The following is a 14,563-nucleotide window of genomic DNA, read 5'->3' on the forward strand; positions in this document are numbered from 1 at the left end:
AGTATTATGTTGTTATTATAGCTACATGACATAAAATACCATAAACATTCCCCAGGAGAAAAAGAGTAGGTGAGAAAAGGCTAAGTGAACAGTCATATTAAGATTGTATGAATGTTGGCATTACTTGCATGTTAATGATTCTTCTTTCTTATTTGGAAACAAACAAACAAACAGTCCAGATATGGTGGCTCATACCTGTAATCCCGCCTTTTGGGAGGTCAAGGTGGAGGATCACTTGAGCCCAGGAGTTTGAAACCAGCCCAGGCAACGTAGTGAGACCCCATCGCTACCAAAAATTAAAACAGACAAACAAACCTATTCATCCATTATAAATTATGTACCTTCTCAAGAACAATAAACACAGAGTTCCATAACAACTAGCACATGTAATAGGTTCTTCTTCCATGATTTTCCAACTTAAACTGCATTTGCTTGGGTTGCCCTTGTCTCTGGCACCCTTCTACACTAGAGTGTGGCTCCAATTCAGACACTGCATGGAGGGGAACACCATGACAGTTTGGAAACAGTCCTCTGATATTTCTAGCAATGTAAAAGGTATGGTATCAGAATACACTTTATAGAGAAATCTGGTAGCATTTTCAATAAAGGTACTTAAAAAAATTATCCCCACTGAAAAGCAAACAAACAAATAAGAAACCACGGGGAAGATACTTTCAGAACAATGCCTATACCTTATAGCCTGGACAAATTGATAACACACACACAGAGTTTCCAAAATAACTTTTATTGCTATATAAAGAGTTAAGAAAAAATAGATGCATATTTCTTCCTATAAAATATTCAGGATATTTGATATTTTTCCATAAATGCTCTAAGATAAAAAGACAAATTTAAAGATAGAAATCTTTTCCATGTAAGATTTTTAGGTACCTTGTAGACGATAAATAATAATTTTCTTTCCTCTACACTTTCCTATAAGACACAGCAGTTACAGTTTTCTGTTGGAGTTATCTATTAATAAAAAGGATATACCAAGATAAAACTCCATCATACTGAAATAAAATTAGCATAAAGCTTTACTTCTTCCCTGGTGCTTTCAGATTGGTAGTTGCAGTCAATCAGTCTGCACTGGAATTTCCAACTCAGCAGGGGAAAGAGCCTAATTAAAAATGAGACACACTCTTTATTTCGTCCTTTAGAAAATAGAAACCACTTGTCAGTATTCTTTCAAAAGTGTAATTGCCTTCTTTGTCATTTCACTGTAAAGTCTGAGATGCTGTTTCCAAACAGCACAGCTTCAATGAAACTACGCGAGTAAAGGAAGGAAAGTACTTTGGAGGGTGGATCCAGTTTGACACAAGAAACACAGGAAGCTGTATACTTTGGATGACATTAATTCAAAAAGTATATTCATTAGAGTTTCTCAATAAACTCTTCGAGAGAAAAGGCTTTAGTGTTGATTCAGATGAGGGTTAAAATAAAGCTTTCTTTTCTGAAATTAGATTATGGGGTAAACCAAGCCAGATTATCTATGCAGATGATATAAACTATAATTATTTTGGGAGGTTTCAATCACTGTTTTGGAATTGATACCTAAGGCTTTCTTCTCCCCTATTCTTTGTGGACTTTTTAATGAGATATTTTTGGGGGAGATACTTTAGGTAGGAAATATCAGCTTTGGAAAGATAAAGGTACAATTATCACTGGCATAAAAAGCCCATTATAAGAAGAGTCTAAAACAGAAAGGCTTTCTAGATATATTTTACTATGTATTGTTTTATTAAAGGCTAAAAAAGAAAGAAAAGAAGTTCCTATAATATCTGTAAGATTACCCTTACATTAGCCCACCTGAAAGATAAAATAAAGCTCTGAGATGAGTGTTGCTCAAATACTTTGCAATGGAGCTATTCTAGTGCCAAATCCATAATTAACTTTTCACTCAGAACCTCTTTCTTGGCCTGTATGAAAAGGAATGGGAGCCTAAATTCTTGAGGCTCAGTCACTGTGCCCCCCCAAATCCCTGGAATTTTGTGCACCTCTATGTAATGAAGCATCCATTTATCAAATGGTGTGTGACCATGCAACTAACTCCTCCTTCGACTTAGCACAAGATTGTACCGCTCTTTCCATACTGAATTTAATTGTGCTACTATGTGCCAGGCATAGGGCTGGGCACTGGGGATACTTCTGTCTCTATTACCAATTTTGGAAATAGAATTAACTAAATAATAAGAAAATAGCGTTATAATAGGGGAATCTTGAATGGTTCTCCATGAAGTTTAAGGGATATGATGGAGGGTAGCTCATATTCAGTCTTTGTAAGTAATTACCAATTATCTAAAAGGAAATTCACTAAGCACCAAAACTGTTATGTGTATTTGGTGTAAACTGTAAGGTTTTTATCCACATTCAAATGCTTCAGTTTAAGATTGCAGAGAAGCCAAAAATCAGCCAAAAAAATGAAAAGTATCATTTCAGTATAGGCACTAGTCTAGATTTTAATTAAGTCAGCCCAGAGCCTAGACAGAGATCTCCACACATGAAAAGTTGTTACCTCTAACCCACTGCTGAGAAACCCAAAGCTCAAAATGGTCCCAACATTCCATGAAAAGCAGGAAGAACCCTAACTACTGCCCCAGAGCAGGGCAGACCATGAGACAGGTCTCTTCTATCTCCAAATTCAAAGTTATTCAGCAGTTAAGATCCTAAGAAAAAAACTGCAATTAATTAATCATGAAAGCTGCAGATGTTCTTTTTTTCTCTCTCTCTCAGCTGCTTGAATCAGAAGAAAGCTATAGATATTCTTGCCCAAATCTTTCTGTCACCAAGACACAATTTTAAGCTCAAAGGAATATTAAAGTAGGCCATGTCTTATTGGCAGTGGCAGGGGCCCCATGATCTACTCCACGTATGGGTGGCCCCTTTTCCTTGGTTATCTGGGGAATCTGCCTGGAAATTGAGCCAAAGGGAAAGAAGCACCCCTTAAATAGCCCCATTCCACCCCAGCCAATGGATGTTTAGTAGGTGCAAATTAGTACAAGACAGTTAATAGCATAGTGATGTGGTTATGGTCACAGACTGAGGAGCCAGATAGCCAGTGTTTGAATCTCAGTCCTGCCGTGTATGAGCTGCGTGACCTTGGGTCGAATAATTGTGGAATAGTAACAGGACCTACCTCATCAGGTGTGTCTGGGGACTGAATGAGCTAATGCCTGTGAGGTACTTAGAGGAGTGTCTGGCTCATAGTAAGTTCCACATAAGAACTTCTAAAAATAAGAAAAGAAACTTAGATAAAACTGCTCTTTGAGATTTGTAGAGCAGTTTATGCTGCTTAAGCATTCAGGCATGTTTTTATTCTAAGAGGTTTAGAATCTGGGTTGTAAAAAGCACACCAATCCCAGGGAAGTCTTGGACCTAAATTGAGTTTTGCAAAATCTTCTAAGTCCGACCAGAGAAGATCTCTTCAACTACCTGTGACACAAACACTGTTCCAAAATACCCCAATATACACCCTGGTCTCCAAGGCTAATTGAAACCCAAACAAGCTGGGGAGGGAGCGGAAGCCAGGCATGGGGAGAAAGGAGCCAGTTATTTTCCTAATTTTTTTCCCTATACTCTAACCATGATACCTGTGTAGCAAAATGGTCTAAACTCTGTCCCAGATATTCATAATCTGATTTTAAAACTTTAGGACTGGTTCTACCTGGTTCTGAAATCACTGGGCTCTCAGAAGTAACAGGAAATGACTGCATGACAACAGGCCAGGATGCTGCCAGTTTATCAAATTAACCAACTAGTAGACATGTTTTGAGCACCTGTTCTGTGCAAGGCACTGTGCTGATGCTTTGGTCCTCAACAAGAAAGAAGTAACATAACCACAATTTATATCGGCTATTATTTATATTGATTACATCCTTTCCAATTCATGTACGTTCATAGGCCTCAATCAATACAAACTCTTTCAAGAAATCTTCCTTTGCGATTAAAAAAAATATTGATGCTATGTAACTCAATTATCTTATGGCTAAATGGGAGAAGCTAAACTGTAGAGCTAGTTTTTAGAAGTAAAGTTATACTGATACATCTCTACATTTTACATGGTGGATCTCTGTACAGCCTCATCAAGGGCTAAGTTTCTTTTCCTCGCTGCTACTTCATTGTTTAATTCTGAATCTGATTTGTCCATGTTGTGGCCATAGCTGGTTGCCACGGAGCCTTCCACTCCCTCTGTAGTGGCTCCATTTGGCTGAAGAAGGGTAGAAGTCGGTTCTTTAGGACGTTTCCATTGTGGTCTGGTAACTATCCAAAAAATAAGGCCCCCAAACACCAGAATTATAAAGCCGAGGGTATTTACGAAGACACCTTCTGGTGGGAATGTACTGTATGCAGGATTCGTCCTAAGAAAAAGGGAGAAAGTGTGTTCAATTACAAACAGGGTAATACAGCAACACGCAAAATAGCCTTGAATTTATCTGCTCAAAATGAACAATGGTACAGCTCCAATGTAAATTTCCTTAAAGCTTGATATTAAGCAGAAATTTAAGTTATGCTATAATTCACTCAGTGGTATATCATACAATTGTTAAAAATCATAAATATGAAAATGATATAGCAGTTGTAATGCCTGTAGCACTTAAAAATTGAAAAATATGAAACAAAAATGTAGGTACACTGTAATTACAATTAATATAAAAACATGCATATCAAAAAGACTGAAAAGGAATGCATAACTTCAACAGATATTTTGTAAGAGTGGTGCAATTTGTTGGACTTTTTGGTCCTTCTAAGCTTTTAGTAGTATCATATTACACGTACAATATAATAAATTATTTTAAAAACAAGTGTTTTTAATTTTTAATATTTAAAAAGATTTTGCTGCATTTATATTACATTTTCCCAGTGAACAAGTATTTAATGTATTATAGCTTAAGCATTACAGTCAGGAAGAATACGCAACTTACAGGACAAAAAACAGTTTCTCGGTCACTCCCATAAGTATTGTTACAATCGCTGTTCCAAAGAGGAGAAGTCCAGAATAAACATGTATGGGCATTAAAAATGATCGGAAAGAAAGTGGAGCCCAAGGAAGCAGAAAGACCAAAAAACCTAGGAGAAGCTAAAGACAAAAAAATGCAAAGGTTATAATTTAATTTTAAGCTTTAACTAACCTTAAATTATTATTTAAAAAACAATATGTGTAAAATGAGAAAACCTTTCATGTAGAACCAAGAAGCATAAAATGAAAAGTAAGCTTCCCCACCCCCAGTTCTACTACCTAAAGGTAACAACTATTACCACCTTCTCATGTATCCTCCCAGAAAATTTCTATCCCTATACATGCATATTATACGTGTTATACATAATATATATATGTTTTTTAATTTATGGACATTTATGTTTCCAGTTTTTTTGCTATCATTAACAAGGCTGTAGTGAACATTCTGGTACTTACCTGTTTGTTTTTATCAATTTCCTGATGTTGCCAAGGAGGAAAGGAAGTAAGATATTTTTTTAAAATCACTAAACCCAAATACATTAGGACATATACTTTACTCACTTCAACCTAAAAAGCTACGTGGAAAGAAGTTGACAATTTTGTTTCATGGGGAAGAAATGAATTCTGCAGAAAAGTTATCTTCATTTCCTTGATAAATAAATCCCTAGTGGGATACATTTTTGCAGAGCAGACAGCAAGATTCCTAAATAAACTGAAGTCTGTTATACTTGGACAGTTTTGTTTTGTTTCGTTGCTCCGCCCACCTGCCAGTTAAGTATTCTCCTCTCCTCAAGAAAACAAAGATGACTCAGTGGCTGCTGAATTACTAAGTTTAAAGGAATATTTTTTTCAGGTACCTATGTAGGATCTATCACCCCCAAAAAACAACTATGAGAAGAGCAGAGAATGGGAGACAAGCACTAACATCACCGTTCATCTTTCCTAATTAAGCTCCAAGGACTAATGCGGGGGGAGGGGCAGAAGAATGGAGGCAGGAGGAGGGGTCCAAAGTCCTCACACACGTTTAGAATCAGCTTATGGTAATAAATGTAAAGTAATAAAAAAATGCAGTTGATAGGCTGGTTTACATATTTTATTGTTCACCTAATACCAAAGATGCCTGAATATATTAGAAATGCTTCAGAGTTACCCGTTAGTGGTTCAGAATATTCCTAAATGGCCTTCAGTGAAGTTCAGCTTCCTGATATCCATGCTGTGTTTTCTACATGAGAATGTGGCTCAGGTAAGTGACTGTCAGGGATTCAGCACAAATACATTTCTGTAAGTCACCATATTTTTTCTGTGACTTACCCATAAAAATATATATTTCTCATATTCCTGTTCTCCTGACCATTTTTATTCCTAAGATTCTTACAGTTTTCTCTCATTTCTTTCATAATTTATCACGTATGTCTTTTATAATTCTGTAAAGTTCAATGATTTAAGGCAGATACAATGTCAGAAATTTGCTTGCACGATCCCCAAGCAAGTTAACTCCCCTAAATCTTCCTTTCGTCGTTAAAAAAATTCTTTCAACAGGCCGGGCACAGTGGCTCACACCTGTAATCCTGTATCTATAGTAGAGATGAAAAATGCCACCTTCAGGTCCTAGAGGAGCCTACCACAAGATTTACACTGCTAATAACAACAGCTAACTTGTGTCATTCCAGTGTGCTAAGCGCTGGGCTAACCCTTTCTATGCATTATTTGGCTTTGATTCTTATGATTTTGTGAAGGATCATAAGCCTTAATTTATAGCTGAACAAACTAAATCCAGAGAAGTTAAGTTACTTGTCTAAGGTCACCAGCTACCAAATGGATGAACCTAATTCCAACTGAGGTCTCCTTGGTTGCAAACCCTGCTTTCTAAACACTATTGCTCTCTAGATCTGAACAAGGGAGAAGTTGGGGGCCAAAATTCCTCCCACTCAGCAAAGCCATGAAGTTGTGAAATGATATTTCTGAGAAGCCCAGTTAGTACAAAGAAAATAGCAGGAAAAAAGAATTTGGATATTTCAGAGAGCAAAAGGGAATCTTGAGACAATTAAATACACTTTTAATTCACCCAAGTTTAAAAACAGAATATATTGATATAATTGATTAATATTAAAGAAAAAACTTACAGTAGGGAGATTATATCTAATAATAATTTGTTGTATATTTCAAAATATCTAAAAGAGAAGAATTGGAATGCTCCCAACACACAAAAAAGATAAATATTTGAAGTGATGATATCCCAATTACCCTGCTTTGTTCCTTACACATTGTACACTTGTATTAAAATATCACATGTACCCCCAAAATATGTACAACTATTATTAATGTGTATCAATAAAAATAAATAAATTAATTAGAAAGAAGAAAAGCAATATTCATTTCAACAGATACAGAAAAAGCATTCAATAAAATTCCATGTATACTCATTTGAAAAAGTAAAACAAAACCTTTCCACAAACAAGGATAGAGGAAATGAGAAGCATCTGCATGCAATAATAAAATATTAGAAGTATTCTCTTTAAGAACAAGTTAAGAATTCTTATCTCTACTTCTTCTTCTACACACTTCTACATACTTCAATACTTCTATGCTCTTCAATTCTGTACCTTGCTGGCTAGGAGACAGAGGAGGAGACTGTATATGACAAAAATATGCATTGCAGGTAAATGGCAAGAGCAGAGACAATTCAATAAATTGTCATGGGGAAACAGCGCATCCATTGCATAAAAAATGAAGTTGTATCACAACATCATACACTAAAGTTAATTCCAGATGAATTAATCACTTAAATATCAAAGACAAAACTTTAATACTTTTAATAGAAAGCATAAGAGACTGTTTTGACCTCAGGGTGGAAAAGGATTTCATAAACAAGTCACCAAAAGAAAACAAAACAAAAAATTATAATCTTAGAGGAAAAGATAATTAATTTGGTTGCATTAAAATTGAGAATTTTTCATTTAGAAGGGGTTGTTTCAATGATAAAATAAATTGAGAATTTCTATTTATCAAAAAATATTAACAAAAGAGAGAAAATGCAAGCTTCAAACTGGAAGAAGATATAGCAATACATATAAACGATAAGAAATTTAATACAGAAGTCTTACGTATCTGTTTTTCTTACAAAAGAAAGACAAAAATTTTTTTTTTTTAGGGGGGACAGAGTCTCACTCTGTTGCCTGGTAGAGTACCGTGGTGTCAGCTTAGCTCACAGCAACCTCAAACTCCTGGGCTCAATTGATCCTCCTGCCTCAGCCTCCCAAGTAGCTGGGACTACAGGCCTACGCCACTACGCCCGGCTAACTTTTTTTTATATTTTTAGTTGCTTGGCCAAATTTCTTTCTATTTTTTAATAGAGACGGTGTCTCACTCTTGCTCAGGCTGGTCTCGAATTCCTGAGCTCAAGCAATTCTCCCGACTTGGCCTCCCATAATGCTAGGATTACAGGTGTGAGCCACCACGCCCGGCCAACAAACTTATTTTTTATGTGGACAAAAGACGTGAACAAATATTTCTTAGAAGAGAAAACACTAGTGAAATGAACATTCAAACAAAAAGATATCATTATAGATCCACTAGTTTGGCAATAATTTAAAAGTCTGAAGAAGATGCAAGCTGGCAAAGATATGCCATATGGGAACTCTTATAAACGGCAGGCAGGAATATAATTGGGGTCAACCACTTTGGAAACAAATTTGGCATTATCTTTTTAGGTTGAGCATGTAATTCCACTCCTACTTATATGCCCAGAGAAGCCCTTGAATATGAGGACCAGAATATGTGTATATAAATGTTCAATGCAGCATAGTTTGTAACAGAAAACAATTGAAAATAACGCAAATGTCTAATAGCAGGAGAATGAGTAAGTACATTTGGAGCATATTTATATAGTGGAATATAAAAGTAAAAATGAATGGACTGTAGCTAGAGCAATCAATATAGTTGAATCAGTAGAGTAAAATATTTGAATAGAATATATATAGTATGAGACCCTTTTTAAAAAAATGTTCAATTAAAAAAGTAAAATTATTATACTTAGCTCTTTGCCTTGAAAAAAATAAGTTAAAAAGCAAAATTAAACACTGCATCATTTAATTAATCAACATTATTTAATTAAACAACACATTTTAAAATTAATCAATGTTATTTAATTAAACAACATATTGTTTACTTAATTAATATTTTAAATTAAATACCATGTTGTTTAATTAATGAATTTAATTAAACAACATGGTATTTGATCAGTATTATTTAATTAAACAACATATTATTTAATTACTAAATGATACATAAAACAATATATTGAGTCACAGTATGTGGTAAAAGTATAAAGAAAATCAGAGAATGAGAAACAACACCGGGAGAGTGGTTACCTCTAGGGGCTGGGGCAGGTAGGAATTGTGGGATCAAGGGGGTATTGGGTAGGTGGGTGGAGGTCCTATGCTTTCTAAATTGGGCAGAATGTGGAGTCATGGGAGTTGATTTTATTATGATTATTCATAACTTCTACATACATAAAATAGTTTATTTTTTTTTTTAAATGCCCCACAGGCTAGGTCTCAGAAGTTAAGTTGAAAATTCTACACTTGAAATGCTTTAAATACAATGTTGGAAGGGTGAAGAGCTTTCAGCTTTTTTTGCTTTATTATTTTATTGTTTGATGCCTTCCTTTTTTTTTTTTTTTTTTTTACTGAAACAATCCAGACACTAGCTTCACGGGGCAGGTAAATCCTGACTTTACACATAGTGGCTAAACGAAACCCCAGCAGTGCTAAGGTGAGAGGATCTAATTTCAAAAATCTTTCCCATCCTCTTCATGCTATGCAGTAGGTCTGTTTCTTGAGTGGGACTGAAGAGGAGTGCAAACTGACCCCCCACACTCGGCTGAAGGGCACACAGTTACACTTTGTGACTGAAGTGCATAGCAGTGTGGCGGTGAACACCCCCTGGGTAGGGCTTCCTGTTCTCCACCTACAAGTGGCAGCCCCAAGAACCACCGCTTGGAGAGAATTGGTCTTGACTCAGAAAGTGAGGCTGCTTCCCCTCTTGAGGCAGGAATCTTTATAAATCATAAGGGAGGATCTTAGCTTCTATCAAAAGTGAAAAAAGCAAGCTTAGAAATGGTTTCTTTGCATTGGGAAAGAAAATGTTCTTTCATTTAATTTCTTTTTGAGCACATCTGGGTGATCTGTTCTGTCACTTCTCCAGAGAAGCAATGCAAACAACTTAAAAATAGCTTTTAAACAATAAAGGAATAAAGCTAAAATGTAGTCATCTTTCCTAGACTAGGAATAGGAAACTGTTCACCTCATTCCTGAAGGAACCGCCAGAAGGAACCAAGCATGACATTCCCGTGCTGTTTGGTTACTTTTAAAAATTATATATATGTACATGATTTGTATATAACATATGTGATTTACTTATATTTCAAACGAAAGAGCCATATGTCCAAGCAAATCAAACAAAACATGTTTTAAAAATTAAAATTAAAAATTAATAATTCCCCCAACCAATCTCATTCCCACATTAGGAGCAGTTTAGCATATTCTTCCACACCGGTCTTCACATATCTACACATATATGCTTTTTCCCTTTCTTTCTTTCTTTCTTTTCTTTTCTTTTTCATAAAAATGACATTTTAGTATACATATTACTCCCCCACATTTTTTATACTAAAGAACATATCATGGATTTCACCCTTGGTCTGGAGGTATAGCTACATTTTTTGTAATAACAGTATAATATCCAACAATATGGATTTCCACATATTATTTAACATTTCCATATTGATAGATATTTAGGTTGCTTCCTGTTTGTTTCCTGACTGTATAATGATGCTCTAAAAATCCTTTTTAAAGTTCTTTATGTGATGCTATTCTATTTCCCTTCCTCCCAAATGTGAGGTTGCTAGGTCAAGGGGTAAGCATGTTAAAATAAATCCACAGATACGAACAAATTATTTCCCCCAAATTTGGTGACAATTTACTTTCTCACTAGCAGTGTATGAGAGCACCCTTTGTCAATCTTATGGGAGAAAAATACTATTTGATTGTTTTAACTTATATTTCCCTAACTCCTTAGTGAGGTTGAACATCTTGTCATGTGCTTGTTGGTGATTTAATTTTCTTCTATGAACTGCCTGCTCAAATCTTTTGTTTACTTTTCTATTCGGTTGCCTTTTTATTATTAATGTTTAGGTTGCTTATATATTAAACACACTAACTATTAACACATTACATATGACTGTTCCCATATCTCTTTGTGCAATTTCTATTGACTTTGGTATCTTTTGTCACATATAATTTTTAAAAAACTTTTTGTAGTCAAATATATCTTTCTTTTCCTTATGGCTTTTGAATTTCTTGTCAACCTTATGGCTTCCCCTACCTCAGATTAAACAAGTTATATACTCTATTTCTTAATTTTCTTTTTCTCTTTTCATTGCCTTTGGTTTTTACATGTAGACCTTTAATCTATCTGAAATCTTTTTTTTTCCTATCGTGTGATATACCAAGTTCTTTTGTTTTCAATTGTTTTCTTCCAAAAGAATAGCATTTATTAAATAAGCATTCTTTCTCCACTAAATTGAAACACCATTGTGTCACAGAAGAAGTTTTCATTCACACTCAGACTGTTTCTGTACTCTCTATTCTTTCCATGAATGTATTTGTTTGTTCCTGTGTTGACTACTTGTTTGGAATGAGGCAGGTCTCCCTTCACTTCTTTTTCAAACTTTTCTTGGTTATTTTTGGATATTTGTTCTTCTCCATAAAGTTTAAGACTCTTACCGCATTTAAAATCAGAATTATATTAAACATAATATTAGCAGTGAGATGGAAGAAGCTGTGTACAGGAGCAGAGAAGGGACTGTAGGGTCCAGGGCAACCCCTAGCTGACAGCAGCAAGGAAAGGAGACCTCACTCCTACAGCTGCGAGGACCTAGATTCTGCCAACAACCTGAATTAGCTTGGAAGCTGATTCTACACCAGTTTCCCAGTCAGAGCCCAGGCGGGCTGATACCTCAATTTTGGCCTTGTTAGACCCAGAGCAAAGAAACCAGCCAAGCCAACCTGGATTTCTTTTGTACAGAAACTGTGGGGTAATAAATTTGAGTTGTGCTAAGCCATCAAGTTTGTGGTAATTTGTCATAGCAGCAATAGAAAATGAATAGAATCATTCATGGATTTTTTGGCTCCTTATTAATTTACTTTTCCTGGTGTATTTTGCTGCTTTTAGTTTAAGTGAACAGTTTATGTATTTTAAGTTTTTCTTTCAAAAAAAAATAATAAAAGCATTTAAGTCTATATTCCTCTGAGAACTATTTTAGTTAAGACTCATAGATTTTAGAATAAATATTCTTTTTTTTATAATTCCTAGATATTTCTTTCTTTCTTTCTTTCTTTTTTTTTTGAGACAGAGTCTCACTCTGTTGCCCAGGCTAGAGTACAGTGGCGTCAGCCTAGCTCACAGCAACCTCAAACTCCTGGGCTCAAGCGATCCTCCTGCCTCAGCCTCACGAGTTGTTGAGACTACAGGCACGTGTCACCACACCCAGTGAATTTTTCTACTTTTTGTAGAGACAGGATCTCGTTCTTGCTCAGGCTGGTCTCCAACTCCTGACCTCAAGCAATCCTCCCCCACCCCTCGCCCCCACCGCCCGCCTCCCAGAGTGCTAGGATTGCAGGCATGAGCAACCATACCCAGCCTGTTTTACCTCTTATAAATACACTGAGACACTGACCTGCAAGACATAGAATATGACAACTGTCAGTCCAACCCAGCCATGCAGACTGTACAGATGGGTGATGTTCCTGTAATTGCGGTTCTCAAACACGGCCACCAGAGAGATAGTGGCAAGAATGGCAGCCACGGTGTTTAACCCTGCGTGGATGGATTTCATCAGGAGCTTGCTGCATTTCCAGGTCCACGGCAGTCTGTACACGATGATGGCTAGGGAGAGATAAAAGGGGACAGAATTTTTTTTTTTTAAATCAACACAAAATAAACAGTTGGTCACTCCCTTTTCTGAAACCCTTTTCTCTTGCTTCTGCTTCTCCCCTCTTCCCCATGTTATTCCTGCCTCTGGGGGCTCTTTCTGGGCTGGCATTTTCTTCACTTCCCACTTGTGAAGAAACCTTGGTGCCTCTCAGGCTCAGTCCTCAGGCTTTTTCTCCCTCTGCACTCTCTGAGGGTGATTTCATTCCCTCTTTCACTGAAATGATATCTACATGGCAGGGACTCCAAAATTTACATCTTCATCCCAGAACTGTCTTCTATACTCCAGACCCACAGAATCCAATGCCTTCTTGACATCTCCATATAGATGCCTCCCAAATATTTCAAACTTCTCACATTCGAACCAAATTCTTAATCATATTATCTGGTTTACGCCTATGGTCACTTTTCTTCTTAAAAGTGTCTTACTTTGATAAGAAAAAGGAAGACTAAGGAATAAAAAATATGCAAAAGATTTAAATGACATTTCACAAAGGAGTATATCCAAATGGCTAATAAAACATAAGAGATCAACTTCATTAGTCATTGGAGAAATGCAAATTGAAACCAAATGAGAATTCCTCTACCACATATCCGAACGGTTAAATGCGGAAAATACTGACTATTGAAATGAATGTAAAGCAATCAGAACTGTAATGTTCTGCTGATAGTAGTTTATTTATTTTTTTGAGACAGGATCTTGCTCTGTTGCAAGGGCTAGAGTGCAGTGGCACCGTTATAACTCACAGCAATCTTAAACTCCTGGGCTCAAACCATATTCCTGCCTCAGCCTCCAGAGTAGCTGGGACTACAGGCATGTACCACCACCTCTGGCTAATTTTTCTATTTTTTGTAGAGGTGGGTCTTGGTCTTCCTCAGGGTGGTCTCAAACTCCCAACCTGACACCATCCTCCTGCCTCAGCCTCCCAGAGTGCTAGGATTACAGGTGTGAGCCACCTCGCTTGACCCAGTAGTTTAAATAAGAGCAAACACTTCGGAAAATTGGCAGTATCTACTTAAGCTAAGCTTATGCATACCTTATGGTCCATCAATTTCACTCCTGGGTATATGCCGAAAAGAAATATGTACATATGTTCACCAAAGACACGTCCTAGAATATTATCGGCAGCACTATTTATGATGCCAAAACCTGGAAATCCCCCAGATGCCCACCATCAATAGAATGAATAAATGAATTCACACTATGGAATAATATACATCAAAGAGAATGAATGAGCTATAACTAGAATAACACTCAACAATATGGATCAACCTATAATGTCAATCCCAAGAAGCCAAACATTAACAAGTATATAGTGTGATTCAATTTATATGAAGTAAAAAACCAGGCAAAACTCGTCTCTGCAGTTCTAAGTCAGGATAATATTACTAGTTGTCCTTGTGAGGAAGGGACATTGCACAACAGAATGTACACGGGATTTCGAAGGCTCCCACTAATACTCTGTTTTTCAACCTAGTGCTGTTTACAGAGGTGTTCACTGAAAGATTTGTCATTCTGCGTGTAGATTAAATGTCAATAAAAAGGCTTTTAAAAAGGACTTTTTTTGGAGAGACCACCCGAAGCAGAAAGGAGCAAGCACATTTCCACACTTG

General features: G+C 36.3%; 1 protein-coding gene across 2 annotated transcripts in view; it reads right to left on the reverse strand.

The window, feature by feature from the left end:
* Positions 1-789: 789 nt before the first annotated feature.
* CYBRD1 (cytochrome b reductase 1) overlaps positions 790-14,563 on the reverse strand; it is a 28,628-nt gene continuing 14,854 nt past the window's right edge. Inside the window, exons 2-4 of one of the 2 annotated variants that reach the window (XM_069471254.1) lie at positions 12,696-12,904; positions 4,923-5,077; positions 790-4,358 (exon numbers count right to left, since the gene is read on the reverse strand). In XM_069471254.1, the coding sequence (XP_069327355.1) occupies positions 4,055-4,358; positions 4,923-5,077; positions 12,696-12,904 (668 nt within the window). In that variant the 3' untranslated portion in view covers positions 790-4,054. The remainder of the gene's footprint in view (positions 4,359-4,922; positions 5,078-12,695; positions 12,905-14,563) is intronic. The other variant, XM_069471263.1, reaches the window with a different exon arrangement.

Source organism: Eulemur rufifrons, chromosome 1 (assembly GCF_041146395.1).
Source record: "Eulemur rufifrons isolate Redbay chromosome 1, OSU_ERuf_1, whole genome shotgun sequence".
Classification (NCBI taxonomy): domain Eukaryota; kingdom Metazoa; phylum Chordata; class Mammalia; order Primates; family Lemuridae; genus Eulemur; species Eulemur rufifrons.